The sequence below is a fragment of the Eublepharis macularius genome, chromosome 4 (genome assembly GCF_028583425.1).
Source record: "Eublepharis macularius isolate TG4126 chromosome 4, MPM_Emac_v1.0, whole genome shotgun sequence".
Lineage (NCBI taxonomy): Eukaryota > Metazoa > Chordata > Lepidosauria > Squamata > Eublepharidae > Eublepharis > Eublepharis macularius.
Window position 1 is genome coordinate 173,493,597 of NC_072793.1, and position 27,896 is coordinate 173,521,492.

Below are 27,896 nucleotides of genomic sequence, written 5' to 3' on the forward strand. Positions count from 1 at the left end.
CACAACAATCCTGTGAGGTAGGTTTGGCTGAGAATGTGCACCTGGCTCAGTGTTAGACAGCATCTTTTTGTGACAAAGTGGAGATTCAAACCTAGTCCAGTGCTCTGAGCACTCCACTACATTGGCTGGGATACCTCATGGATAGGGTTGCCAGTCTCCAGGTGGGGGCTGGAGATCTGGAATTACAGTTAATTTCCAGACAACAGAGAAAATGGCATGGTACAATGCCATAGACCTACCCTCCAAAGCCACCATTTTCTCTCCAGGAATTTCCCAACCTGGAGAGCATCGTTAAACTCCTTTGTTTTGTAAGGGAGGGGAATTTTTCCACCCTCGCTTTCTGTGCGGCCTTTCTCCTCAGTGTGGATTCATAAGAGGGGGCCACCTTGCCCAAACTTTGATGGATACATGAACTGAACGATGACAGGGAACTATCCCCTCATAATCCGTGTCCATTTAAGGAAAATAGATTGGGATGGGGTTCCAACTTCTACCCTGTCCCAGATTAACTTGCGTTTGTCCTCGACCAACGCAGCCACTGTCAGAACAAAATCTCCTCTTGGGAGGGGACATCACTGCCAAGGCATGAGGACTCACAGGATTGCCAGCCCCAAGTTGGGAAATTCCTGGAGATTTTGAGGATGAAGCCTGGGGGGCTGGCGGGGTTTGAGGAGAGACCTCAGCATGGTCTAATGCCATAGAGTCCACCCTCCAGAGCAGCCACTTTGCCCAGGGGAACTAATTTCTGAGGCCTGGAGATCAGTTGCAATTCCAGATTTACAGCTCCCGCCGGGAGACTGGCAACACTAGAAGCTCTACGGGGCTCGAGCCAGTCCTTTTTTGTTACCTAGAAGGAGCTTCCATGAACGGGTTAAATGGAACGAGCGTCTCAGTTCCTAGAGAAGCACGAAGGGATGAGGCCGCCTGATCTCTAACAGCGATCACTTCCTGCTCTGTGGGAAGACTCGCCTTTCAGTTTCCCGCCCGGGAGTTGGGAGCGAGTTTGGGCGGAGGGGCGGGGCGGTAACGCCAGGGGAGCCGCGTCGGGTTTTCCTCCTTGACTTCGGGCGTGAAAATCCTGTTTCCCTCGCCGCCTTTGACGGGGGATTCCGGCACTTGCCTTGTTCTGGTAGGGGAGGGCGGCGGGCTCGGCCAGGCGGCGGCTGCCCGTGGAGCAGGGGAGGATGAGTGGAGAGCCGGGCCTGGGGGACGAGGACCCCCTTTGGGACGCGCAGCGCCGGCGCTTCAGGCAGCTCCGCTACCGGGAGGCCGAGGGGCCCCGGGGGGCCTGCAGCCGCCTCCATCAGCTCTGCCGCCAGTGGCTGGAGCCCGAGAGGCGCAGCAAGCGGGAGATGCTGGACCTGGTGCTCCTGGAGCAGCTCCTGGCCGTCCTGCCCCCGGAGATGGAGCGCTGGGTGCGGGGCTGCGGGCCCGAGAGCAGCGCCCAGGCGGTGGCCCTGGCCGAGGGCTTCCTCCTGAGCCAGGCAGAGGGCGAGGAGCAGGAGCCGCAGCAGGTGAGGGGGCTTCGCCAGGGAGTGTGGCTGGGGCACGGGATACGACCCTGGGCGACCACAGAATCCACATTAAGGAACCCCCTCCCCAGCCTGTTCCCTCTTCCTTTTCTCATCCGTTTCCCCTTTCTGGGATCTCACTTCTGTTTCAGGGGCAGGAGCAGATCGGGCAGGAGCATCACCACAAAACACCTTTGCAGGGTAAGAGCACGCGTAGGCTGCTTTTGTGCCCTTTTAGTTCTGTGTGGGAAAGATGCTGTGTTCTAGCTTTTCCGTTTAGAAGTTTCTGTTTCGGGAAGCAGATGACCCCAAGATGAAGAAAATTGATAGGGATTAACCATGATAATATTATAAGAGGGAGTCTACAAACTGTACAGGATGTAAACATTTCCAGCCCTCCTCTCTTCTGGCACTGCGGAAAAGGAGGTGGGGACGACACTGCCTCCAAATTCAAATAATCATGATTAATGTCAAAAATCAGAGAGATAATGTTGAGTCAATAAGGAAAGGAACAAAATTATAGGCTCCCATCCCGTAGCCACCAAATCACAACCCCCACCAAAACTTGTGAGTCAAGAGCTTTTTCCTACTATAGGGCAAGGAACATACGAAGTTGACAAACCTCGAAAGGCTGCTAGTGGAATAGGGCCGTTGCTGGTTGTTAAAACCCTGTTCTGTCCAACTGGAAATGAAGTGCTAGGGGACAAAAAAAATTGGTCAAAAAGTGGCCTTGAATCAACCTGTAAATACCTGTATTTGACATCACTGAGCTTATCATTCTCTTTGAATATTCCCTGACAGTTGTTGATTTCCATGGTTATTATATTTTCCTTTATAATCTGACCTTCTCACCTGACCTTCTCACTGCAACTCAAGGCAGTCAGTCAGTAAGAGCATTACAAGATATGATCACTGCAGTTGGACTGGGATTGTAGAGCAGGGGAAAATTCCAGAACAGCCATTGCAAGTACAATACAGGTGATGTGTTGGTGGTGTCTCATCCTGTGACGCCTAGCTAGGATGACAAGAGGGTAACTGTTGGTACCTTTCCAATAGCAAGGGCTGACTTTTTCTGTCTGTGCCATTTTTGCCCACATGCAAAGAAATTCTGGGACGGGAGCTGCGGTGCTGTTGGGGGATTTAGAACTGCCTGTTCCTGGCATTTCAGACAAACAGGCCATTTTTTTACATCTGATGAGTGTAGCAAGGTTGGGTTTGTCAAATGATTGGAAGCAAACGGTTATCAGAAACTAGAATGCAAAGTAGTTGTGACCATGAACCAAGAGAGGGAGAATCTTTTCCCCCCCACTCCATGAACAGAAATGCTAAATACTTGTAGAGGCCAGAATGCATTCCCGTTATCTTTCAATTCTTCTAGGTGGTGCTTTGAAACCAGTGATATCATCTTTGGCATCAATTTGTAGCAAACAGAAAGCCGCTTCCATGCAGCAGGACTCAGTAAGTGTGGAACTGAGGATCCAGACCCTGGGCACCTTGCCCTACCCCTCCCTTGGCCACAGGGAATCAATCAAAATCTCCCTCTTTTCCCCCCTCCCTCGGCTGCTTTCTGGGCTGCTCACTAGACAGAAAATGAAAAGGTCTGATGGAGGGTTGAATCCTAAAAGCAAACATCTAATTATTGACCCCATAGAAGTTTGCCCTTAGAAGTTCTTTCTCTTTTCAGGGCCTGGTGACCTTTGAGGAGGTGTCTGTGCACTTCACTGAGGAGGAGTGGGCCCTGCTGAATCCAGACCAAAGAAGCCTTCACAAGGAAGTCATGGAGGAAAACTGTCAGAATGTGGCCTCTTTGGGTAAGGTTGTGCTTTCTCTTGTTTCACAGGTGCCTAAGACAGAAATCGCTCCTTTTCAAAAGGACACAAAAAGAGAAGCGTGACAACCTTATCTAGTACCTCTCTCAAATGAGTGATGCAGAAAAAATGCCTTGCGTCAGTACCCTAGATCTGGAAGCTGAATAAAGAATTCTAATCCACTCCAGAAATTCATGAGGAAAGCCAAACGTTGTCAATGTAGCTAAAATAAACTTCTAGTAAACTTTGTTAAAAGCTTTGTCCAGTGCTGTTGGACTTTTCCCTGCCCATCTCATCTTTGTAGTAACAAAAAGGGGGCCAGTCCTGGTAACAGCAATTGGGGAAAAGGGGGGGGGGAACAATCCCACCAAGGGCTATAACAGTTAACCTCTTAAGAGCTGAATGAAACAATAAAGGATGTGTGTGAAGGAATTTTATAACATCTTACTGTGCAGACATATACATTCCTTACAACCAAAACATATGAATTCTCAAGAAGAGAAATATTCATTACATAATACATTTCATACAAGCTATGTATAATACATCTCCAAGAGCAAATATTATGATCAGAAGTTCCACACGTGGAACCGGGAGGGTTGAGAATGGTATCCTCCTATACAAGCTTCTATCAATTTATCAGTATGCATTCTTTCCTCCACGTGGAGGAATGTGCAGTATGCATTCTTTCCTCGTGGAAATGAAATCCTATATAAGTGATTCCCTGTACTGGTTGAGGCTGGAGGCTGGGAATCAGCTCCGGAGAGGCTGTTTTCCTCAGTCAGGAGAAGGGACAAGGCGGTGCAGGCCCCTTCCCTGGCTGGCTTAGGCCTGAGGACACCAGCCAACGGCAACCAGCAAGATGGCAAAGGTCCATCTGGGGGCGCAGGTGAAGGAGCTTCACAAGCCTTTTTGGCGTTGATTGAGAGAATACAAACTTGATCAGGTCTCTTAGTATTTAAAGCAATCAAACCAGCAGCGATTTAGGTCCCTAAAATTAAGAACTACCATCCTTTCAAGCTGCTCCAGTTGGTCTACCTAGACTAGTAACATCTCTTCTGATTATTAGTGGAGCTTTGGAGAGAAAGGGCATGATTGGACCTTGTATGTGATGCGATGAAAGGCAGGTGATGTGTTGGGGGGGCAACAGGGCTGCCATTCCATTTGTGGGTTTCTGTGAATTCTTGCCTTTTATCCTGCCCTTCTTTTAAGAAGATCAAAACAGCATTTGTGAGGTGAGAGATCTGCCAGAGGTCCCTCTAGACCAGCCTTCCATTACCCACAGCAGCCAACTAGAGTCCCTGGAAGGTTTGCAAGCAGAAAAGCAGAGCCAAAGTCTTGCTTTAGGAGTGTCCTGCTGGCAAGCAGCCTTCAGAGAGATGCTGCCTCTAAACAAAGAGGTTTCACTGCATGATCTTATCTCTGACAATACAACCATGCATGAAAAACCAACAGCTGAATAATACATGGCAAGATTTGACTCTTCTTTAAGTGATTTCTGTTCTGTCATCACAAAGAGCAGTAAATGGCCTTCTTGCCTTGCTTTTCTATTTGCTTTAAGACATTACTAACCTTTTCTCTTTATTCCAGAGCCTGATGGACCCCCGGAAAAGCTCAAGGGAGGACCACAACAGCTCCCTCTAGAAAGGAAACAGCAAAGAAGACGCACTGGAACAGACTGGAAGAGGGAGAGTGAATTCTCTACTTCTCAGGGTCCTGAATCCCAGGACTTCTCCCCAGACCAAGGAAAGATCAGTTGCCCTGTGTGTAGAAAAACATTTAGATATAAATCAGTGTTTGATAGACACTGGACAATCCATACAGGGAAGAAACCATATCAATGTTTGGAGTGCGGAAAGGCTTTTGTTCGGAAGGAACTCCTTTTGCAACACAACAACATTCATACAGGGCAGATATCTCATAAATGCTTGGAGTGTGGTAAGAGCTTTGCTCGGAGTAGAGATGTTACTATCCACCGTCGAATCCACACAGGGGAGAAACCATATACATGTTTGGAGTGTGGAAAGAGATTTATTCACAGTGGCAACCTTACTTCACATCAGCGAGTTCACACAGGGGAGAAACCATATAAATGTTTGGACTGTGGAAAGCGGTTTACTCACAGAGGCACCCTTACTGCACATCAACGAATCCACACAGGTGAGAAACCATATAAATGTTTGGAGTGTGGAAAGAGCTTTGCTCAGAGGACACATCTTATTGTCCATCGACGAAGCCACACAGGGGAGAAACCATATAAATGCATGGAGTGTGGAAAGAGCTTTGCTCGGAGTAAATACCTTACTAACCATCGACGAAGCCACACAGGGGAGAAACCTTATAAATGCTTGGAGTGTGGCAGGAGCTTTGCTTTGATTGGAAGACTTGCTCGTCATCGACAGATCCACACAGGGGAGAAACCATTTAAATGTTTGGAGTGTGGCAAGAGTTTTGCTCGAAGTACCAGCCTTACTGTCCATCAACGTATCCACACAGGAGAGAAACCATATACATGTTTGGAGTGTGGAAAGAGATTTAGTCAGAGTACCAGACTAACTGTACATCAACGTTTCCATACAGGGGAGAAACCATATAAATGTTTAGAGTGTGGAAAGAAGTTTACTTGCAGAGGCACCCTTACTGTACATCAACATTTCCACACAGGAGAGAAACCATATAAATGTTCGGAATGTGGCAGGAGCTTTGCTTTGATTGGAGGACTTGCTCGTCATCGACAGATCCACACAGGAGAGAAACCATTTAAATGCTTGGAGTGTGGCAAGAGTTTTGCTCTAAGCGCATACCTTACTGTCCATCAACGTATCCATACAGGGGAGAAACCATATAAATGTTTGGAGTGCGGAAAGAGATTTACTCAGAGGACACAGCTTACTGCGCATCAATATTTCCACACAGGGGTGAAACCATATAAATGTTTGGAGTGTGGAAAGAGGTTTACTCAAAGTGGCACCCTTACTGCACATCGACGTTTCCACACAGGTGAAAAACCATATAAATGTTTGGAGTGTGGAAAGAGCTTTGCTCAGAGGAGACAGCTTACTGTCCATCGACAAATCCACACAGGGGAGAAATCATATAAATGCACAGAGTGTGGAAAGAGCTTTGTTGAGAGTTCAGAACTTACTGTCCATCAACGAATCCACACAGGAGAAACCATACCCAGTCTTCCTCCTCAACAGGGATCCGAAATGACTTACCTTGTTCTCCTGCCTTTCATTTTTTCCTCACAGTAACCCTGCTGAAAGGAAAGTTAAGCTGAGAATGAGTCACTGGCCCACAGTCAACAAGCAACTTTCAGAGGCATTGGTGGGATCAGAACTTGGACGGACCCTCTGACTGCTTCCTGAGAACCAACATCAAGATAATGCACACTGTGGTATTCCCCATTACTGTGTTTGGGTTTGAAAGTTGGACAATGAAGAAAGATGACAGGAGGAAAAATGACATTTGAAAAGTGGTGTTGGAGGAGATTTTTACAGATATCATGGAGATCATAAAGATAATAAGGGGTTTTTAGGCTCAACCCAAGCCTGAATTCTCCCTAGAAGCTAGAATGACAAAATGACTTGCTGGAAAGGACAATAAAGCTAGGAAAGGTGGAAGGCAGTAGGAAAAGAGGAAGACCCAAAATGTGATGGCTGGACTCAGCAAAGGAAGCCACAGCCTCCAGCCTGCAAAGTTTGAGCAATGTTGTTAATGATAGGACATTTTGGAGGTTAAATCATAGGGGTGCCATAAGTCTGAAGTGGCTTGATGGCAGACCTCACTCGCTCACTTTCACATAATCGCACACAGTTGTTCTACCTTCCCTGTCTGTGCTTCCTTTCTCCCCAAAGTTGATACAAAGGAGGCTCAGATTGTTGTGGTCTCCCATTGTACCACAACACCTACCCTGTGAGGTACATTAGCTGAGATTGTATTGTTAAGAACATAGCTAGAAATATAGAACTGTTCCTGGATTTGATCAAGAAAATACCAGATGTGTTTGCACAAAGAAACGGCTAGCTTGGTCCCATAGCTAGACATGCTGCAAAGGGAGTCTAGAGGTCTAGAATAGAACAATCGTGGAGGGGGGCATGAAGCAGAGGAGTAACACAGTCCAATGGCCTTATGTAGATTAGAAGAGTCATGCGGCCCATATCAATAATACATGCTAAGGCCCAGATACAGAAGGCATCTGAGAATGACAGGAATGCCAACTTCACAGAATCTGATCCAAGAATGGGTGTATTGGTTGAGGGCCAAAAGATAATCATATGAAAAACTTGTAATCACTAATTTTACATAGACTTTGTTAAGACAAAATGTAACAAGAATGAACTAATAATTTCTATATACTTTAAGAAGATATTTCGTATGTAGATAATCTTGTCTGGTGTTTGAAGTTAGTTAGGAATATGAGCCCTTTGGACAGCTAGTTACGGGTGTGCGCTTCGGGTTTCAGATTTGGCAAAAATGCCTGAATCTGGCCCAATTCAGAAAGATTTGGTATTTCCAAATCATCCTCAGCATTGCTGGGCCAAATCGGAAATACCAAAGCAAAGCTTTCCGAAGCGATTCTGATCACTTCAGAAAGCTTAAGGAGCAGCCAGCAACACTTTGCTGGCTGTTTGCATCTGTAAACAGCCAGCAAAGTTCAAGCTTTCAAGCTTCCCACTCTCTTTTACCAGAGGGGAGGGGGAGATGGAGTGACTCACTACAGCCTCCTCCTTCGTCCTCCCATCTGGTATAAAAGGGCTGGAAGCTTGAAAGCGGAAGTTTTCTTGCTGTTTGCAAAGTTGCTTGCAAGTAAAGTGCTGCTTGCAGAAATTTAACTGGATGGGAGGGGGAATGAGGGATGACTAGAGTACAAGGGGGAGGTTGAAGGGGGATCAGAGAAGGGAGGGGGGAGTTAGGAGTGTCCAGTCCTGCAGCAGCAGCATCCTTCCAGCCAACGGGGATTCTCTGGAAGGAGTGTGCCTTTTTTGAAGAGCTGCAGGGATTTAAATTGGAGGCTTGGCCTTTGGTCAGCTTCCATTTTTCCCTGGCCTAGAGACAGACATTGAGACTTTCTGCTGGATTCTTTGTCTCTGTGGTGGTCTGGGACTCTTGGCCTGCCGGCCGGCCTGCCTACATCTGGACTGACTGACTGTGTGGATTCTGGTGACTCACTGCTGGACTTGTGGTTCTGGACCTGACTTGCAAGGTTTGCAAGGCCGTCTTTGCTGAGGCAGCTACTGGAGTGCCACCCCCAGCCCAGGCATCTGAGGCAGGAGCTGGCACTGGGCAGGGGCCTGCTGCTGAGCCCCCCCCCCTCCTCCAGCAGTTGAAACCCAGCAGCAGGAGAAGGGGCAGCAGGAGGAGTCTTTTGGGGTGGATGCGGGGAACGTGACTTTTCCATCCCTCATGCTCACCCAGGGACACGGAGGATGTTGGCGTAACTGGCAGAGAGGCTCGCCATCGGTGGGACTTCTCCCGTGTTCTCTGAGGCCAGCAGCAGGCCTTTCATGGCCATGCAGGAGGAGAGGGTGGTGGAGGAGCCCATATCTCTACCCATTGATCCTCAACCATCTTCGACTGCCAAGCCAAGGCACGGTGTGTCTGCCCCGAGCACCTCACAGGAGCGCAGCCCCTGTGCAGCGTGGGTCCCCCTGTGCAGCATGGGTCCCCGCTTAACATCTGATATCTGGGAGCACTTCCAGAGAACGGAAGACCCTCGCTTTGCCTGGTGCAAGCATTTAGAGCGTTGATCAATCAAGGGAGGGATGTGGACCATCTCTCCACGTCTGGCATGAGGAGCCACATGAAGAGGCAACACTAGGCAGTACTTCTTCGGGGGAAAATCCTAGTGGCACCACATGGCTGCCAGCTAACCAGCAGGAGGCAGGCTCGTCTGGTGCTCTCCCCCCATGGTTTCCTGTAGGGCAGGGACAGCAAGCCGCTCTGATGGAGACGCTTGATACGCAGGGCACTAGTGTCCCCAAAGGGGGGATCTAGAAGATGAGCAGGCGCATCACGTGCCATATCGTGAACATGATCACTGTAGGTGGGCAGCCATTCTCCATAGTGGATGACTTCAGCTTCTAAGGGCTGCTCCATGATGCCTATCCCTGCTCCATGATCCCTGCTCACAAAAAGTTGAGCAGGACTGTGGCGCCCTCGTTTTACAGGGCTGTCAGGGGCCATGTGAAGGCACAGTTGTCCTGCACTGCCGGGGGAACTGTGCACTTCACGTCCGACATATGGACCTGCTCTAGTGTGCAGCATGCCTACCTGTTACTTACTGCTCACGGGTGGCAACCCAAGGGCAGGGGTGGAAAGCCCAATGAGACAGGGACGGATGGGAGACCACCAGGCCAGGTACTGCAAGGCTCTGCTCCACACTGCGCTTCTCAGTGTGTCGCACATAGCAGAGAACATCGCAGCCACCTTGAGGAGGGAGTTAGAAGACTGGGTAGGCGAGGGCAGCGTGCGTGATGACAGATGGTGGTGCAAGCATGAGGGCAGCAGTAGTGCAGGTGAGCTGGGAGCACATTTACTGTGCGGCCCACAAACTTCACCTCATGGTGAGGGGTGCGTTTGGTTTGGGCTCCTCCAGGGAACCCCAGGACCCCGCAACTCATGAGCTCCAGTGTCTCCTGCAGAAATGTTGGAGACTCATGAGTCACTTCTGGCACAGTGAAGTGCAGGCCGCCCTCGAGGCATGGCTCTCGGAGAATGACATTTGGAGGCAGGTGGGTGAGTTCAGCTGAGAGGATTGGCTCACCATCTCCCAGACAGTGGAGGTCCTGAAGCCCTTCAAGGACTTCACCGTGGCGGTCTCATCTGACAATGCGACCCTGGTCATTCCTCTGGTGCACATGCTCCAGCGTTCTTGGCTTCCTTTGGGGGCCCAGATGCACCACGTGCAGACTTGGTTCCAGGAGTGTACACGCTCGTGAAAAGGCTGCAGCAGGGCATCGCTGCCAGGCTAAAGCCTCTCACCGAGAAGGAGCTGTACATGTTGGCGACCACGTGTGACCTGTGCATTAAGGGCACTTTTGCTGAGTGGGATGGGAGCACAAGCACCAGAGATGTCCTCTGTCTGCAGGTGAGATGTAGGCAAGCCAAGAGGGGCTGCCTGTCAACAGGGGGGACGGGTGGGGGGCCCAGCCCTGCTGGTCCCTCTTGCACCCCTTCTGAGCAGGCTCCCCCTGCGGCCACTGCCAGGATGTCTATGGAGATGGAGATGCTCCAGTGGGCCCTTGGCCCCTCTGGGATTGTGAGTCGCATGAGACAGGATTCAGCGGAGGCAATGGTGATGGACCACCTTGCAGAGCCCCAAAAGTTGCTGTCCACCAATCTGCTGAGCTACTAGGCTAAGAAGGAGGCAGTCTGGCTGGACCTCTCCCTTGGGGTGCAGATGCTCCTCTCATGCCCTCCCATGAGCATGGAGAGTGAGCATGTCTTTTCCTATGCAGGCGACGTTGTCAGCCCACATCGCATTCACCTTCTCCCCTGGAGAGTTGAGCAGTTTGTCTTCCTGAAGGTCAGTATGCGGCTCTTCGATTTCTCAGGAATGGACTTCCAGAGTGAATGAGGTGAGCCCTCCTTGTGGCCTGCATCCTCTAAGAGTCTATATCCTGGGGAATAACACTCTTCCCAAAAGGAAACTTAGGTAGAACACCAGCAGGAGGAGGGTGGAACTCACCCCCGCTCCATACACACACAATGCAAAACTGCCACAATCCCTGTGGGCCCAAATTTATTCTGATGTCTGAGAACAGAGGCCCCAGCAATGTTGATTGCCACTGAAATGGGAAAAGAGAGAGAAATTAGGTAAACTACAGAGGGACACATAATGTGTATCACAGGAAACCCAGAGAAGCAGCCAAACAGAGCTATGCTGAGTAAACTCAAGTTTACTCACCACGTGGGTTGGAGCATGTTGTTATGTGTTGTTGCATTGCTGTTAAATGTGGGATGGGCGGGGAGCGGGGTGGGAGCAGGGAGGAATGGTGATGAAGGCTAAATCCCAAGCCTGAAGCTGGCGTGGGGGGGGCGGGCTCTGCAACTGTGCTCCATGAATGCCATTGTGGTGTGCTTGTGGCTTGGTACTGACTGGTTCTGCTCTGTGGTGTTCCTCCACTGGCTTCCCTCAGACCCTGGCCACAGTAAATGACAATGGTTCTGCTGGACTAAGTTGCAAGAGTGTCCCCTGGTTTGGTTTAGTTTGGGTGGAATGGATGTGATACTATGGTGCTGTTCCCTTTGAATCACTTTGGTTCTGTTGGGGGGGGGTAATCAGTGTTATTCTAACATTGTTGTATGCTGTTACCTGCCCTCAGCCCGCTTGTGGGGAGGGCGAGCAAGAAATCTAATAAATAATTTTTTTGAAAATTAATTTGTGTGTGTGTGATTCTCTGGTGTGATGGTAATTGTTGTTTTAATCTAGGGCTGTGTGTTGTGATTTAATAGTAATGAAATGTTCCATTAATGCTGTTACCCACCCTCAGCCTGCTTGTGGGGAGGGCGGGCAAGAAATCTAAAAAATAAAATTTTTGACAATTAATTTGTGTGTGTTTATGTGTGTGTGATTCTCCGGTGCGATGGTTGGCCCTCATAGAGAAGAATGGAGAGTGGCTGGCCAGCCTGCTCTGGGGGTGATGGGGAATTTTGGGGTGCGAGTGTTTGGTTCTGTTGTGTTTTCCCAGGGATGAGCTTCCATTCAGAAGTGTGCGTCTGCTGTGGCACTTTTGCCCTGTGCATAAGTGCCCCGGGAAAGAAATTTTAAAAGTTCTTGGTATAGGGAAGAATGGAGAGTGGTTGGCCGGCCAGCTCTGGGGGTGATGGGGAGTTTGGGGGCGTGTGTGTGTGTAACAGGCTCTCCTGCCTGCGTCTTAACTAAGCTTCTGCTATTCCACAGGAAAGATTGATCTTTTCTCTTGGACAGCTTCAGCGATTAGTTCAAGACCTGTCAAGCAAAATTGTTCTTTGAACCATTTGCTTATCAGTACATTTATTTATAAAAGGTTCTTTATTGCTTTACCACTTCTCATCAAGGTACACAGACCTTTGTTAGTTTTATTTTCTTTTATTGAAAATACATCCTAGTTTTTTTTAATGAAGCAAGTAATTAGAAAATATGTGATTAATATAAATCCTACAAAAATAGAACACAGAAAGGCAATAAGAATTAAGTTTGCTGGTATTTAACACCAAAGAAAATTGCACTAGGAAATGCTAATATGTCAGACAGATGCTGGAAATGTAAAAAGCATGAAGGATCATTGTATCACATGTGGTGGACTTGTGAGGTAGCTAAGCAATACTGGGGAGATATAATTGAAGTAATTAATGAGGTTTTGCAAACCCAAATAAATAAGAACCCAGAATTGTTGCTACTGAACTTGGGAATGGAAGATGTTCCAATGCAGTACAGAACATTGTTATTTTATATGATTACAGCAGCAAGACTTTTATATGCGCAGAAATGGAAAGTGCAAGAAATACCAACTACAGAAGATTGGATTTACAAATTGCTGTACATGGCAGAAATGGACAAAATGACAAGAAAACTGAAAGATCTTGATCCAGGAGAATATATTGCAGATTGGGGGAAATTGAAACAATATTTAGAAAAAAAATGGGATGTGAAGGGAGGACTGTGGCAGTTTGAGAACTATTAAATTGTGATTTGAGAAATAGAAGAGAGAAGTAACTTTACCATTAATGGGAAAACTTGGCTATTAATCAACCTAAGCTAGTAATATTATTAGTTTGACTTTATTAAAAATACTTAGTTCAGTTAATGATGTAGACAATGGATACATTAGTGGAGACGATATAGTATATATAAAAGAATTTGAACAGGCTTAGATTAAGAGATACAATATATGTATGTTTTAGAAGAATATAGTAGAAAATAGTTTAAGCAATAAGATAGGTTAAGGGTTGGAAAGCTGTTGGAAGTCTATAAGGAGGGGGGAGGGAAAGGGTGGGGGCTGAAATAAATTTAGTAGGAGGGGGAATGTATGTATTAATGATGTACTCACCAATAACATTTTTTTTAAAAAAAATTAAGTTTGCTAACATTTCCTAATTAACTCTTAAATTTAAAATAATCAAAGTTTCTATAAAATGCATTAAGATTCTCATAATCTACAATGCAAAGATAAACATCTTGCCTAAATCTCATGAGATTTCTTCCAGTCAGAACTCTAACCCATTATCTAGATTTGTATGTTTTATAGGTTATCTTATGCAAATATATAAGATGTTTTCATGTAATAGCGTAAACAAACTATGATTTGTTTGATGCTTCACTGAATATTCATAATTTCTAATTAGCCAAAAAATGACGTTATAGCCAACTAGCCAAACAAATCTAGATAGAGTCCACTATTTTTAATTTTTTTGCTTGCAAAATGCCACCCTAAGCCACCTAAAAACCCCTTGATTTTCCCTACAGGGAATATTGGAGAGCGGAGGCAGATGGGGGCACCTTATTTGGGGGACCATAACATGGCCCCCCTGAAGTCCAATCATTCTGAAACATGGGGGGTCGATTAGAGTTAAGAGAAGGTCCCCACCAAGTTTGGTATGATTTGGAAAAAAATGGTTCCCTCAGGCCCCTGGAAAGCCTGAGGGGACCATTTCCTTGGGGAAAAATTAAGGGAAAAAAGGCCATTAACTGTGCTCAATAATGACAGAACAGAAATTACTTGAAGGGGAGTCAAATCCTGCCACAAATCAATTGGCTTTTTTTAAAAAATCCATTAATTCCAGCCTTTTTTGAAAATGGTCAATCAAACAGGCCAGCTGCATGACAAGGGGTGGTCTGAGTTTTCTACTTTAGAACAAGAGAAACTTCTTAAGGAGGGTGTAAGAAGCCACCTTAAGCAGAATTCGGGAGAGGCAGAATACAAATAGTAGTAACTTGACTACTCAACACTAATGTAATGCACTCCCTAGATTCTGATTTTGCTTTAAGGTCTTGCCAATCTTTCCTCTTTTTTCCAGAGGCTGATAGTCACTGAAACAAGTCAGAGGGAGAACCACAACAGTTTCCCTTGAAAGAGAAACGGCAGAGAAGAAACATCGGAACAAAATGGAAGAGGGGGAATGAATCCTCTGCTTCTCATGGGGCTGAATTCCAGGACATCTCCACAAACCAAGGAAAGTTTAGTTGCCCTGTCTGTGGGAAAACATTCAGTTATAAATCACTGTTTGATATGACATATTTCTTTCCGCAAAGTCAGCTCGTAGACTTCAGTTGGTGCAGAACACTGCAATTCAATTATTATCAGGATCTAGGAGGAGCATGTCTGCCACTCCCATTCGGCTGTCACTCCATTGGTTGCCTATCAGTTACTGGGCTCAATTCAAGGGTTTGGCCATCACATACAAAACCCTTCACGGCATTTTGCAAGCCCTTCCTGTGCTGCCAGGTCTCCCTTTCACCCACTGGCACTAGCAACTCACCACTTGCATGTAGCACTGAAAGGGTTAACTTTTCCCTTTAAAGGAATTGAAGCAGGAAGTGTTTGGAGCAAGTCATGTGGCTCTTCTTGATGCCTCTCTAGGAATGTGGTAGCAAAATCAAAAAGAGTCCAGTAGCACCTTTAAGACTAACCAATTTTATTTTAGCATAAGCTTTCGAGAATCAAGTTCTCTTCTTCAGATGCCTGATACAGAGACTGTAGGAATGGAAACTCCTAACATTTAACCCTTGGACTGACTTCTTTCCATAAAGCAGAAAGGTCCAGCTCCTTGTTTCACCCTGCCAGAGGGTGCTATCTGTTTACCCAGCAAGCTTCACTCCAATTCCACTGCAAAGTGTGGCAAATCAAAGACAGGATTCAACCCCCTTTGCCATGCCAGTGTATGCTCATTTTTGCCTCTAAGGAAGCTAATGTAGGGTCATTGAATGCAGAGCAATCCCTTTCTATATCTAGGGAAATACCATTTTCTATTCCCTAAGAACCGCATGGTGGAGGTGCAGAAGCTTCTGGCTGGGCTCACTGGCTTGAGCCACACATTTCCAAGCATTGGTTTTGCTGCTCCCTCCCAAAAGGAGACTTTTTTTTTTGTTCTGAGTGGTGTGCCTTTATCGGTCTAATCTAGTAGGGCTCTTCCAGTATTCAAATACAGAAGTGAACTGCGTTCGCTGGGTGAAATGTAGCCCAAGAGGAGGAAAGAAATAGACTAATTATTTCTGGATTTTCCATTTCAAACTGGGCTATCTCTTCATATTGGCAAAAAATGAGGAATAAATTTTTTTCATCTGCAACCCTTCATAATGGAAGGGTGGGAAGGGACTTCTCTTAGATGCAGAAGTATCTGCTGGTGGCCCAGAGCAATGACACTATAGGCCTCTGAGAGCCAAAACACACGTTAAGAAATACCTAGGTTCAGCACGTGTTCTCTTACCTCAAGGTTTGCCGGGATCTGTAGGCGTCCTGGAAGCTTAAAGTTTAGCATTTACAGAGCAGCAGAAAGGGGAAGGGAAATACAGGCGCCTGTATTTTAAGCTTTAAGCTTCCAGGATGCCTTTAAGCTTCCAGGACGCCTACAGATCCTTTAAGCTTCCAGGACTTTAAGCTTCCAGGACTCCTACAGATCTTTAAGCTTCCAGGACGCCTACTTTAAGCTTCCAGGATGCCTACAGATCCCGGCAAACCTTGAGGTAAGAGAACACGTGCTGAACCTAGGTATTTCTTAACGTGTGTTTTGGCTCTGAGCTTGCTCCCCTCTACACACCTTGCCCTCCTTAGGCTCCACCCCCAAAGCTCTAGGAATTTCACAACCCTACTATGGTTGCCAGTCTCCAGGTGGGAGCTGGAGATCTCCTGGAATTGCAACTGATCTCCAAGCCTCAGAGAATAGTTCCCCTGGACAAAGTGGCTGCTTTGGAAGCTGAGGGAGGAAGAAGAAGAAAAAAGAAAATGAAGCTTAGAGTGTGACACTTGTTCCTTTAGCTTCCCCTCTCCTTTTGTTTATATGGCACAGAGCTTTAAACTGAAGTGAGATTAAAAGGGTGGGTCAATAGGGCTGGTAGGGGCTTTTGCAAATAAGGATGGTATATGGGATATATTGTGATTTTTATATGTCCATGTTCTAAATGCTATTTAAATTGCTTCAACAAAAAACCTAGAGAATCTGGAAAGAAATTAGGCTTAATATGCCCCCTTCCGTTTTATGTGATTTAATATAGACCTAATACAATTCTCTATGCTTTTCTAACACATTAGATATTATTTACATTTAGTTACTGGACTAGAGGGAGTGTGGCAAATGGGTCTTTGTGGTCTTCTGTTCTCCTCACCCTTTATCTTCCTTTTTGGATTTCTTTCCTTTAAATAAAAGTATAGGAATGTTGAGACAAGATATCTTCTGGGATCAATAGGGGAAATACCAGGGAGGTAGAGGGAACTTAGTAAAGCTGTTAAATTTCAAAACTTAAACTATTGGTTAAGCTAAGTCGACATACACACTTTCTTTTGCCTTTTGTAATGAAAATACAAGTACAAAACCTCAGATGGCTTGGATTTGATGTATGAAAGACTGAGGGTAGGCTGTTCTAAAAATCTTTTTGTATACTTTTCTCCTTTAAGAAATTATTTAGTCAATGATATACACAAATAATGGAACTAATAAGCTGAGTGTTTAAAAAAGAAGAAGAAAAGTATTTTCTTTTTAAAAAAACCTAATAAAGCCTATTATATATATATATAAAAAAGACAAAGTGGATGCTTTGGAAGCTGAGGTCTCTCCTCTCCTCAAATCCTGCCCTCCCCAGACTTCATCCTCAAAATCTCCAGGAATTTCCCAGCGTGGAGCTGGCAACCTTGTAATGCATTGGCAGTGCTGCTGCTTCCCAAGAGGAAATTTTGTTCTGCCTGTGGCCACGGTGCTCAAGGACAAAAGCAAGTTAATCTCCCTTAATTGGACGCGGATTATAAGGAGATACTTCTCTGATTGTTCTGTTCAGGTATCCATCAGAGCTTGGGCAAGGTGACCCACTCCTATGGATCCATACTGCGGAGAAAGGCAGCAAAGAAAGGGAGGTTCGAACATTTTCCCTCATAAAACAAGGGCTTAGGATGCTCCTTGAGGTATCCGAGCCAGTGTGGTGGAGTGCTCAGAGCGTCGGACTAGAATCTAGGAGAACCAGGTTCGAATCTCTACTCTGTCACTGAAAGATGCTGCCAGACACTGAGCCTAGCACACATTCTCAGCCTAACCTACCTCACAGAACTGTTGTGAGGACAAAATGGAGCACAGAACAATGTGAGCTGCTTTGTGGCCTGTTTGGGAGAAGGGCAGCACAGAGATGCAAGATGGAACATATCTCCTCCTTAACAAATCCATGAGGGTTTAAGAACCAACCTGAGCTATCTAAGCTAGGATCTAGGAGAACCACGTTCAAATCCTGAATCTGCCGTGGAAGGCTGCTGGCTGACTTTGGGCTACCGACCTGGGTTGTGGTGATTGCCCAAATGTAAATATGGGTGATTGGGATGTCAAGCTGGCTCACTCGTGGTGGGCAAATCCTCACATACTGAATCAACAATGTTGAGGTGTATCTTTCAGATAGGAACCAAATGATCTGGTAACAGAAAGTGATCTGGACACCTAGTGTTTCTTAAGTGCATGCCTGCACCTGAATCAGGCCAGACCAGAATGATCCAGACCATTAGACATCCCTTCGGCCTCCACAGCCTCTCTCCTTCCTCACCTGTTCCTGACCACCACGGCACACTAGTGAAGGGCCTGCTCAGCTGCCACAACTCTGGTCTAGGGGGTTCAAACTGGGTAGGACCAGAGTACCCTAGGGTTGCCAGGTCCATGTTGGTAAATTCCTAGAGATCTGTGGGGTGGAACCTGGGGAGGGCAGGGTTTGGGGAGGGCAGGGATGTCCGCTGGGTATGATGCCATTTAATCCACCTTCCAAGCCAGCCATTTTCTCCAGGGGAACTGGTTTTTGTCACCTGGAGACCAGTTGTCATTCCGGGAGATCTCCAGCAACCACCTGGAGACTGGCAACCCTAGAGTACCCTTTCCCTTCCAAACACCAGCCCTCTATTGGTCAGCATTGCCAGGCTTAAAACTGAGGCCGAGGTGTGAAGACCCCCGTCAAGCTAAAACAAACTGCTTCAACAGAGTGGGTAAGAACCTAACGATTTTTAAATACCCCGCATGTAAACATTTTAAAAAGTGTTAACAGGAGATACGTTCCCCAAAACAGGGCCACATAAACATCCTAAAGGGGCTGGCTGCTTCTCTGGTCCCAACTCTTCCTGAGTCATTGGCGTTTCCCCGATCTGTGTCTGCCTCCATGGGTGAGGGATGCTGAGCCTCCCAGCTCCTGGGAGAAGACCACCTTCCCCCCGCCCCTCCTCGGGAGAGCCCGATATCAACTTTCCCAAGGCCCTCCCTCCCTCCTGGGTAGCCCCTGATCCGATCTTCTGCGCCTTTTCCACCAGGCACAATCCCCGGGGCTCAGAAGGGTGTCGGCCAAGGGAGAAAATCCGCAGCAAGCTCCTAGGCCATTCCATGGGTTTCTACGCGGCTCAAGCCTTTTTTACCTGGAAGGAGCTTCCATGAAGGGGTTAAACGGAACGAGCGTCTCAGTTCCTAGAGAAGCACGAAGGGATGAGGCCGCCTGATCTCTAACAGCGATCGCTTCCTGCTCTGTGGGAAGACTCGCCTTTCAGTTTCCCGCCCGGGAGTTTGGAGAGGGGCTGGGGGGCGGGCTGGGCCAGGCGGCGGCTGCCCGTGGAGCAGGAGAGGATGAGGGCAGAGCCGGGCCCGGGGGACGAGGAGGAGCGCCCTTGGGACGCGCAGCGCCGGCGCTTCAGGCAGCTCCGCTACCGGGAGGCCGAGGGGCCCCGGGGGGTCTGCAGCCGCCTCCATCACCTCTGCCGCCAGTGGCTGGAGCCCGAGAGGCGCAGCAAGCGGGAGATGCTGGACCTGGTGCTCCTGGAGCAGCTCCTGGCCGTCCTGCCCCCGGAGATGGAGCGCTGGGTGCGGGGCTGCGGGCCCGAGAGCAGCGCCCAGGCGGTGGCCCTGGCCGAGGGCTTCCTCCTGAGCCAGGCAGAGGGCGAGGAGCAGGAGCCGCAGCAGGTGAGGGGGCTTGGCCAGGTAGTGTGTCTGGGGCACGGAATACGACCCTGGGCGACCACAGAATCCACATGGTTTGTCCTCACTTTTCTCACACCCACTTAGCTAGTTTCCTCACCCTTTTCTCATCACTCTCCCCTTTCTGGTATCCCCACGTTCTGTTTCAGGTGCAGGAGAAGATCGCACAGGAGCATCACCACAAAACATCTTTGCGGGGTAAGATCGAAATGGGTGTTCTCCTTGAGGGTATGTGGGCTGCTTTCGTGCCCTTTTAGTTCTGTGTGGGAAAGATGCTGTGTTCTAGCTTTTCTGTTCAGAGGTTTCTGTTTTGGGAAGCGGACAGATTTAAAATCAACCCAATATGAAGAAAATTGATAGGGATTAACCATGATAATGTTGCAAGTTGGAATCTGCTAAGCGTACAGGAGAAAATATGATGTAAACATTTCCAGCCCACCTCCATTCTGGCTCTGCAGAAAAGGAGATGAGAACAACACCTGCCTCCAAATTCAAATAATCATGATTAATGTCAAAAGTTGGAGAGCTAGTAAGTAGTTCTTTTCCTGTAGTCACCAAATTCTTATAAATCAAAAGCTTTTTCCTACTCATTTTACTACAAGGTAAGGAACATACGAAGTTGACAAACCTCGAAAGGCTGCTGGTGGAATGGGGCCATCACTGGTTGTTAAAACCCTGTTCTGTCCAACTGGAAATGAAGTGCTAGGGGCCCAAAAAAAAAAAAGGTCAAAAGGTGGCCTTGGGTTAACCTGTAAATATGTGTATTTGGCAATATGACTTCACTGAGCTCACCATACTCTATGAATATTCCATGACAGCTGTTTGTTTCCAGGGTTCAATGTATTGTCGAAGGCTTTCATGGCCGGAGAACGATGGTTGTTGTGGGTTTTCCGGGCTGTATTGCCGTGGTCTTGGCATTGTAGTTCCTGACGTTTCTCCAGCAGCTGTGGCTGGCATCTTCAGAGGTGTAGCACCAAAAGACAGATCTCTCAGTGTCACAGTGACACTGAGAGATCTCTGTCTTTTGGTGCTACACCTCTGAAGATGCCAGCCACAGCTGCTGGCGAAACGTCAGGAACTACAATGCCAAGACCACGGCAATACAGCCCGGAAAACCCACAACAACCATGTTTCCAGGGTTGTTGTTATTATGGCCGTTTCCACATGCTGTTAAAGCGACGGGCTACTTACTGAATGCTGGCATTTTTTTTCACAGATTCCAGATGCCTCCAATTTCAAAGCAGAAGCAGGCAGTTTGCCTTCCATGTGTTCAGCATCCTTTACCCGGCACACGAAAGAGTGGGAGATCCCATTCTCACAAAAGACGCTGAACAAACGAAAGCGAAACTGCCTGTTCCCTATTTGAAATCGGAGGCGTCTGGAAGCTGTGAAAAAAACTGCCAGCATTCACTAAGTAGCCAGTCGCTTTAACAGCATGTGGAAACGGCCAACATTTTCATTTTAAATCTGTCTTTCTCACTGGGACTCAAGGCAGATTATAGCTATGATAAAAAAAAAACTTTCCAGTCAATCAGTAAGAACATTAGAAGATATGATAATATTTGAACCTAAAGATTCCTCCTGGTTCAAAAGCTGCAGTTGGACTGGGGTTGTAGAACAGGGGAAGAACAGGGCCTTGAATCAACCTGTAAATACCTGTATTTGACATCACTGAGCTTATCATTCTCTTTGAATATTCCCTGACAGTTGTTGATTTCCATGGTTATTATATTTTCCTTTATAATCTGACCTTCTCACCTGACCTTCTCAAGGCAGTCAGTCAGTAAGAGCATTACAAGATCTGAGAGCTGCAGTTGGACTGGGATTGTTGAGCAGGGGAAAATTCCAGAACAGCCATTGCAAGTACAATACAGGTGATGTGTTGGTGGTGTCTCATCCTGTGACGCCTAGCTAGGATGACAAGAGGGTAACTGTTGGTACTTTGCCAATAGTAAGGGCTGACTTTTTCTGTTTGTGCCATTTTTGCCCACATGCAAAGAAATTCTGGGACGGGAGCTGCGGTGCTGTTGGGGGATTTAGGACTGCCTGTTCCTGGCATTTCAGACAAACAGGCCATTTTTTTACATCTGATGAGTGTAGCAAGGTTGGGTTTGTCAAATGATTGGAAGCAAAAAATTATCGGAAACCAGGATGCAAAGGTAGTTGTGACCATGAACCAAGAGAAGGAGAATCTTTTTTCCCCACTCCAGGAACTGGAACACTAAAGACTTGTAAAGGACAGAATGCATTCCCGTTATCTTTCAATCCTTCTAGGTGGTGCCTTGAAACCAGCTATACCTTCTTTGGCATCAGTTTGTGGCAGAGAGAAAGCCGATTTCATGCAGCAGGACTCGGTAAGTGTGGAAATGAGGATCCTGACTCTGGGCGCCTCCCCCCCCCTCCCTTGGCCACAGGGAATCAATCAAAATCTCCCTCTTTTTCCCCCTCCCTCGGCTGCTTTCTGGGCTGCTCACTAGACAGAAAATGAAAAGATCTGATGGAGGGTTGAATCCTAAAAGCCAACATCTAATTATAGACCCCTTAGAAGTTTGCCCTTAGAAGTTCTTTCTCTTTTCAGGGCCTGGTGACCTTTGAGGAGGTGTCTGTGCACTTCACGGAGGAGGAGTGGGCCCTGCTGAATCCAGACCAAAGACGTCTTCACAAGGAAGTCATGGAGGAAAACTGTCAGAATGTGGCCTCTTTGGGTAAGGTTGTGCTTTCTCTTGTTTCACAGGTGCCTAAGACAGAAATCGCTCCTTTTCAAAAGGACCCTAGGAGGACTCTTCCAATAGAGATTCTGAGTAGGGGAGTGGAGCAGCTCCACATGCAGGCAAGGTGCAGACCTCTTTTGATGTATCCAGATAGGACCTCCTTGGCTAACCTTCACCCACTGGAGAAGAGAGATTTTTTAAGAGTAAACAGCTGACAATATTTAGGAAACTTTTTCACATGTGAAAGAAAGGTTTGAACAGAGACTGAAATACAGAGTTATCGGTGCCTGATTTTGTGGGAAATTTTTATATATGATCCAGTTGTATTCAATATTTCTTTATGTATATGTCTCTCCAGAGAGTTGTTTGTAGCACCCTGTACGTTTCAACATTGATATAACTTGAAACACTAGAGAAATTAGCAGTATTAAAATTTATACAAGCCATGTGCATAAGAACACCAGAAACTAGCAATTGAGTAGTCTCAAAAATATCTAGAGATCAGTCCTCAGGAGAGAAGATACCACAGAACAGCTAAAAAGTTAAAATCTCTTAGTTAGAATCCTGGTTGAAAGGAAGTGTTTTGGCCTGGCGGTTGAAAGGTAGTAAGGGAGATTCCAGGCAAGTTTCAAGAGGGGAGGCATTCTACAAATGAGCCACCAGTGAAAATGCCCCTTCTCTGGTCATTGTCTACCCCCATATAGAAGGGCACTGTGAGAAGGAGACTCAGAACTTAATAGTGCGGGAGGGAGACAGTATGGCAGATGGTAAACTCCAGCCTCGTTTATTTTTTAATTTTTTAAAAATAAATGTTATTTCTAAAAATAATGAAATAATAAAGTATCATGTAAAATAGAAACAATATGACAAGAATAGTTGGAGATGTACACATGAATGTCTAAAATGTCTCAAAATAAGTCCATCTGTAGTTGTCTATATACCATATGTTCAAATATTGATAAAGTTGTAATATCCTCAGTACATTGTATTATGTATTCATGTGTGTCTCCAGTGCTGTAATAGAAGTCTTTTACAGTAAGGGCAGCATTGGTTAAGCTCCAGGACATGGAGACAGGCAAATACTTTAAACATACATAAACATCCTCAAAAATGAATTAATATTTTAATACAAAATTAATGAGTGATAACATCCTCCTAGAAAGACCAGAAGTGGGCTCAACTCTTAAGCCTGTTGTTAAGAGATGCATCCTTAAGGAACAATGACAGCAATTAGACACTGTGCTTATTGGAAAGGTGCAATGTTGCCCGATATGCCCTAAACATAATTTTTTTTCCTAAGTAAATCACAGCCCAGTTCGTGACGAACTTTGCTTAGTATTTCGGTTTGTGTCCATCACTACAGGAAACCCAAGGTTGAGGCCTCAGGAGGCGTGACTGGGGAGTAGTTGGGCAAACTAGCCGTGGATGATGGGCAAGGGGAGGAGCCAGGAAGGGCTACAGCTGACACAGTGCAGCCAGCTGATAGATCTGAGAATAGAGCCATTCAAGGGGTCCAGGGCAGGATTGGAAGGAGGCCCGGGGGCACAATAAGGAAATCCTATATAAGTGAGTCCCTGTGATGGCTGAGGCTGGAGGCTGGGAGTCAGCTCTGGAGAGGCTGTTTTCCTCAGTCAGGAGAAGGGACAAGGTGGTGCAGGCCCCTTCCCTGGCTGGCTTAGGCCTGAGGACACCCACGAACGGCAACCAGCAAGATGGCAAAGGTCCATCTGGGGGCGCAGGTGAAGGAGCTTCACAAGCCTTTTTGGCATTGATTGATAGAATACAAACTTGATCAGGTCTCTTAGTATTGAATGCATTCAAACCAGCTGCCATTTAGGTCCTTAAAATTAAGAACTACCACCCTTTCAAGCTGCTCCAGTTGGTCCACCTAGACAAGTAACATCTCTTCTGATTATTAGTGGAGCTTTGGAGAGAAAGGGCATTTGGACCTTGGATGTGATACAATGCAAGGCTGATGATGTGTTGGGGGGCGGGGGAGTCTTGACCTGGGGCTGTCCTGCTGGCAAGCAGCCTTCAGAGAGATACTGCCTCCAAACATGGAGGTTCCATTGCATCATCTTATCTCTGATAAAACTACCATACATGAAAAAGCAACAGTTGAATAATACGTGGCAGGGTTTGACTGCTCTTTTAAGTGATTTCTGTCCTGTCATCACAAAGTAGCAGTAAATGGCCTTGCCTTTATTCCACATTTGCTTTAAGGTCTTACTAACCTTTTCTCTTTATTCCAGAGCCTGATGGTCCCCAGGAAAAGCTCAAGGGAGGACCACAACAGCTGCCTCTAGAAGGGAAACAGCAAAGAAGATGCACTGGACCAGACCGGAAGAGGGGGAGTGAATCCTGTGCTTCTCAGGGTGCTGAATCTCAGGACTTCCCCCCAGACCAAGGGAAGATCAGTTGCCCTGTGTGTGGAAAAACATTCAGATATAAATCACTGTTTGATAGACACTGGAGAATCCACACAGGGGAGAAACCATATCAATGTTTGGAGTGTGGAAAGGCCTTTGTTCGGAAGGAACACCTTTTGGAACACAAAAACATTCATACAGGGCGGAAACCTCATAAATGCTTGGAGTGTGGTAAGAGCTTTGCTCGGAGTAAAGATGTTATTATCCATCGTCGAATCCACACAGGGGAGAAACCATATGCATGTTCGGTGTGTGGAAAGAGGTTTACTCAGAGTGCCAACCTTGCTGCACATCAACGTTTCCACACAGGGGAGAAACCATATAAATGTTTAGAGTGTGGAAAGAGCTTTGCTCAGAAGATACAGCTTACTATCCATCAACAAATGCACACAGGGGACAAACCATATAAATGCTTGGAGTGTGGAAAGAGTTTTGTTCAGAAGGCACATCTGTTGGAACACCAAAAAATTCATACAGGGGAGAAACCTCATAAATGCTTGCAGTGTGGGAAGAGCTTTACTCATAATTATACTCTTACTGTTCATCAACAAATCCACACAGGCGAGAAACCATATAGATGCTTGGAGTGTGGAAAGAACTTTGTTCGAAGTAAAGACCTTACTACTCATCAACGAGTCCACACAGGAGAGAAACCATATAAATGCTTGGAGTGTGGAAAGACCTTTGCTTGGAGTAAAGACCTTACTACCCATCGACGAACCCACACAGGGGAGAAACCATATAAATGTTTGGAGTGTGGAAAGACTTTTGCTCGGAGTAAAGACCTTAACACCCATCGACGAACCCACACAGGGGAGAAGCCATATAAATGCTTGGAGTGTGGAAAGAGCTTTGCTTGGAATAAAGACCTTATTATCCATCAGCGAACCCACACAGGGGAGAAACCATATAAATGTTCTGATTGTGGAAAGAGTTTTGCTCGGAGTAAAGACTTTACTACTCATCAACGAGTGCACACAGGAGAGAAACCATGTAAATGTTTGGAGTGTGGAGAGAGCTTTGCTTGGAGTACACAGCTTGCTGCCCATCGACAAATCCACACAGGAGAGAAACCATATAAATGCTTGGAGTGTGGAAAGAGCTTTGCTTGGAATAAAGACCTTACTACCCATCAACGAACCCACACAGGAGAGAAACCATATAAATGTTCTGATTGTGAAAAAACCTTTGCTCGGAGTAAAGACTTTACCATCCATCGACGAATCCACACAGGGGAGAAACCATATAAATGTTCTGAGTGTGAAAAGAGCTTTGCTCGGAGTAAAGATCTTACTACCCATCGACGAACACACACAGGAGAGAAACCATATAAATGCTTGGAGTGTGGCAGGAGCTTTGCTTTGATTGGAGGACTTGCTGGTCATCGACAGATCCACACAGGGGAGAAACCATTTAAATGCTTGGAGTGTGGCAAGAGCTTTGCTCGAAGTGCATACCTTAGTGTTCATCAACGTATCCACAAAGGGAAGAAACCATATATATGCTTGACATGTGGAAAGACCTTCAACCAAAACACAGAGCTTAGCTACCATGAGAGAGTCCATGAAGAAGAGAAACCATCTATATATTTGGAGTGTGGAAAGGGCTTTGTTGGCAATGGAACCCTTTCTGTCCCTCAGCATATCCACACAGGAGAAACCATACCCTGTCTTCCTCCTCAACAGGGATCCGAAATGACTTACATTGTTCTCCTCCCTTCCATTTTTTCCTCTCAGTAATCCTGCTGAAAGGAAAGTTAGGCTGAGAACAAGTCACTGGCCCACAGTCAACCAGCAACTTCCAAAGGGATAGGTGGTATTTGAAGTTGGACGGACACTGACTGCTTGCTGGGAACCAACATCAAGATAATTCACACTGTCATATTCCCCATTACTGTGTTTGGGTGTGAAAGTTGGACAATGAAGAAAGCTGACAGAAAGAAAACTGACCCATTTGAGAAATGGTGTAGGTGGAGATTTTTACAGTTACCATGGAGGTCAGAAAGATAATGAGGAGGTTTTACGCTCAAATCAAGTCTGAATTCTCCCTAGAAGCAAAACTGGGGCTATTGTACTTCGATCACATCATGAGAAGACCAGACTCACTGGAAAAGACAATAATGCTAGGAAAGGTGGAAGGCAGTAGGACAAGAGGAAGACCCAAAATGTTATGGCTTGACTCAGTGAAGGAAGCCATGGCCCCCAGCCTGCAAAGTCTGAGCAAGGTTGTTAACGATAGGACATTTTGGTTAATTCGTAGGGTTGCCATAAGTCTGAAGTGGCTTGAGAGCAGGCCTCAGTCACTCACACACGCACATATACATGCTTGTTCTACCTTCCCTGTCTGTGCTTCCTTTCTCCCCGAAGTTGACACAAAAGAGGGTCACATTGTTATGGTCTCCCATTGCACCACAACACCTACCTTGTGAGGTGCATTAGCTGTGAGTGTGTTGTTAAGAATATAGCTAGAAATATAGGAGGACTGTTCCTGGATTTGATCAATAAAATCATACCAGATGTGTTTGCACAAAGAAACAGCTAGCCTGGTCCAATAGCGAGACATGCTACAAAGGGAGTCTAGAGCAACCTTGGAGAGGGGCATGAAGCAGAAGAGTAACACAGTCCAATGGTCTTATGTCGATTAGAGTCATGCAGCCCATATCAATAATACATGCTAAGGCCCAGATACAGAAGGCACCTGAAAATGAAAGGAATGCCAACTTCACAGAAACGGAAGATATGATCCAATGATGGGTGTTTTGGTTGAGGGCCAAAAGATATTCATATGTATGAGAAACTTGTAATCACTAATTTTACATAGACTTTGTGAAGACAAAATGTAACAAGAATGAACTGATAAGTTTTATATATTTTAAGAAGACGTTTCATACACATATTTATATATTTAATGGATTTTTTCTTTATTTAAACAATAAACAACGTAAAAGCTATAGACAACATATAGGATTTAAAAAATCTAAAAAATACAAACTAACAATACATAAACAAGTGAAAAAAGAAAATAAAAAGAAACCCTTAAACTACAAATTGCGTTCCGATTTTCTCCGCCACAAATATGGATCATTTTCAGAGTCGCACTTATTCTAAGTTAAACATAAGGGCCCTCTTTTTTCTATTGTTCATTATTCTTAATCCATAAATGCAGATGTCATCAAGTCCTTATTATCCGTTTCATGTAAAAAGTCTATAAACGGTTTCCATTCACTCAAAAATGTTACTAATATCTTTCCTCGAATCAGTGCAGTGAGTTTTGCCATCTACGCAAACTCCAACACTTTTATCCACCATTAGTCCA

At 46.1% G+C, this 27,896-nt stretch overlaps 1 protein-coding gene across 1 annotated transcript; it reads left to right on the forward strand.

The window, feature by feature from the left end:
- The first annotated feature begins 3,200 nt into the window (after positions 1-3,200).
- On the forward strand, positions 3,201-27,556 carry LOC129327859 (zinc finger protein 850-like). The gene is made up of 10 exons (XM_054976609.1): positions 3,201-3,322; positions 4,910-6,569; positions 9,716-9,837; positions 10,189-10,409; positions 10,506-10,580; positions 18,980-19,426; positions 19,591-19,639; positions 21,716-21,795; positions 22,020-22,146; positions 24,405-27,556. The coding sequence occupies exons 1-10, from the start codon at positions 3,289-3,291 to the stop codon at positions 26,318-26,320; spliced, it is 4,731 nt and encodes a 1,576-aa protein (XP_054832584.1). The 5' UTR covers positions 3,201-3,288; the 3' UTR covers positions 26,321-27,556.
- Positions 27,557-27,896: the final 340 nt, after the last annotated feature.

Coding starts and splice junctions, on each gene's coding strand:
- LOC129327859 (XM_054976609.1), top strand. CDS start 3,289: ATGGAGGAAAACTGTCAGAATGTGGCCTCTTTGG. Junction 3,323..4,909: donor TCAGAATGTGGCCTCTTTGG/GTAAGGTTGTGC, acceptor TCTTTATTCCAG/AGCCTGATGGACCCCCGGAA. Junction 21,796..22,019: donor ATTTCATGCAGCAGGACTCG/GTAAGTGTGGAA, acceptor TTCTCTTTTCAG/GGCCTGGTGACCTTTGAGGA.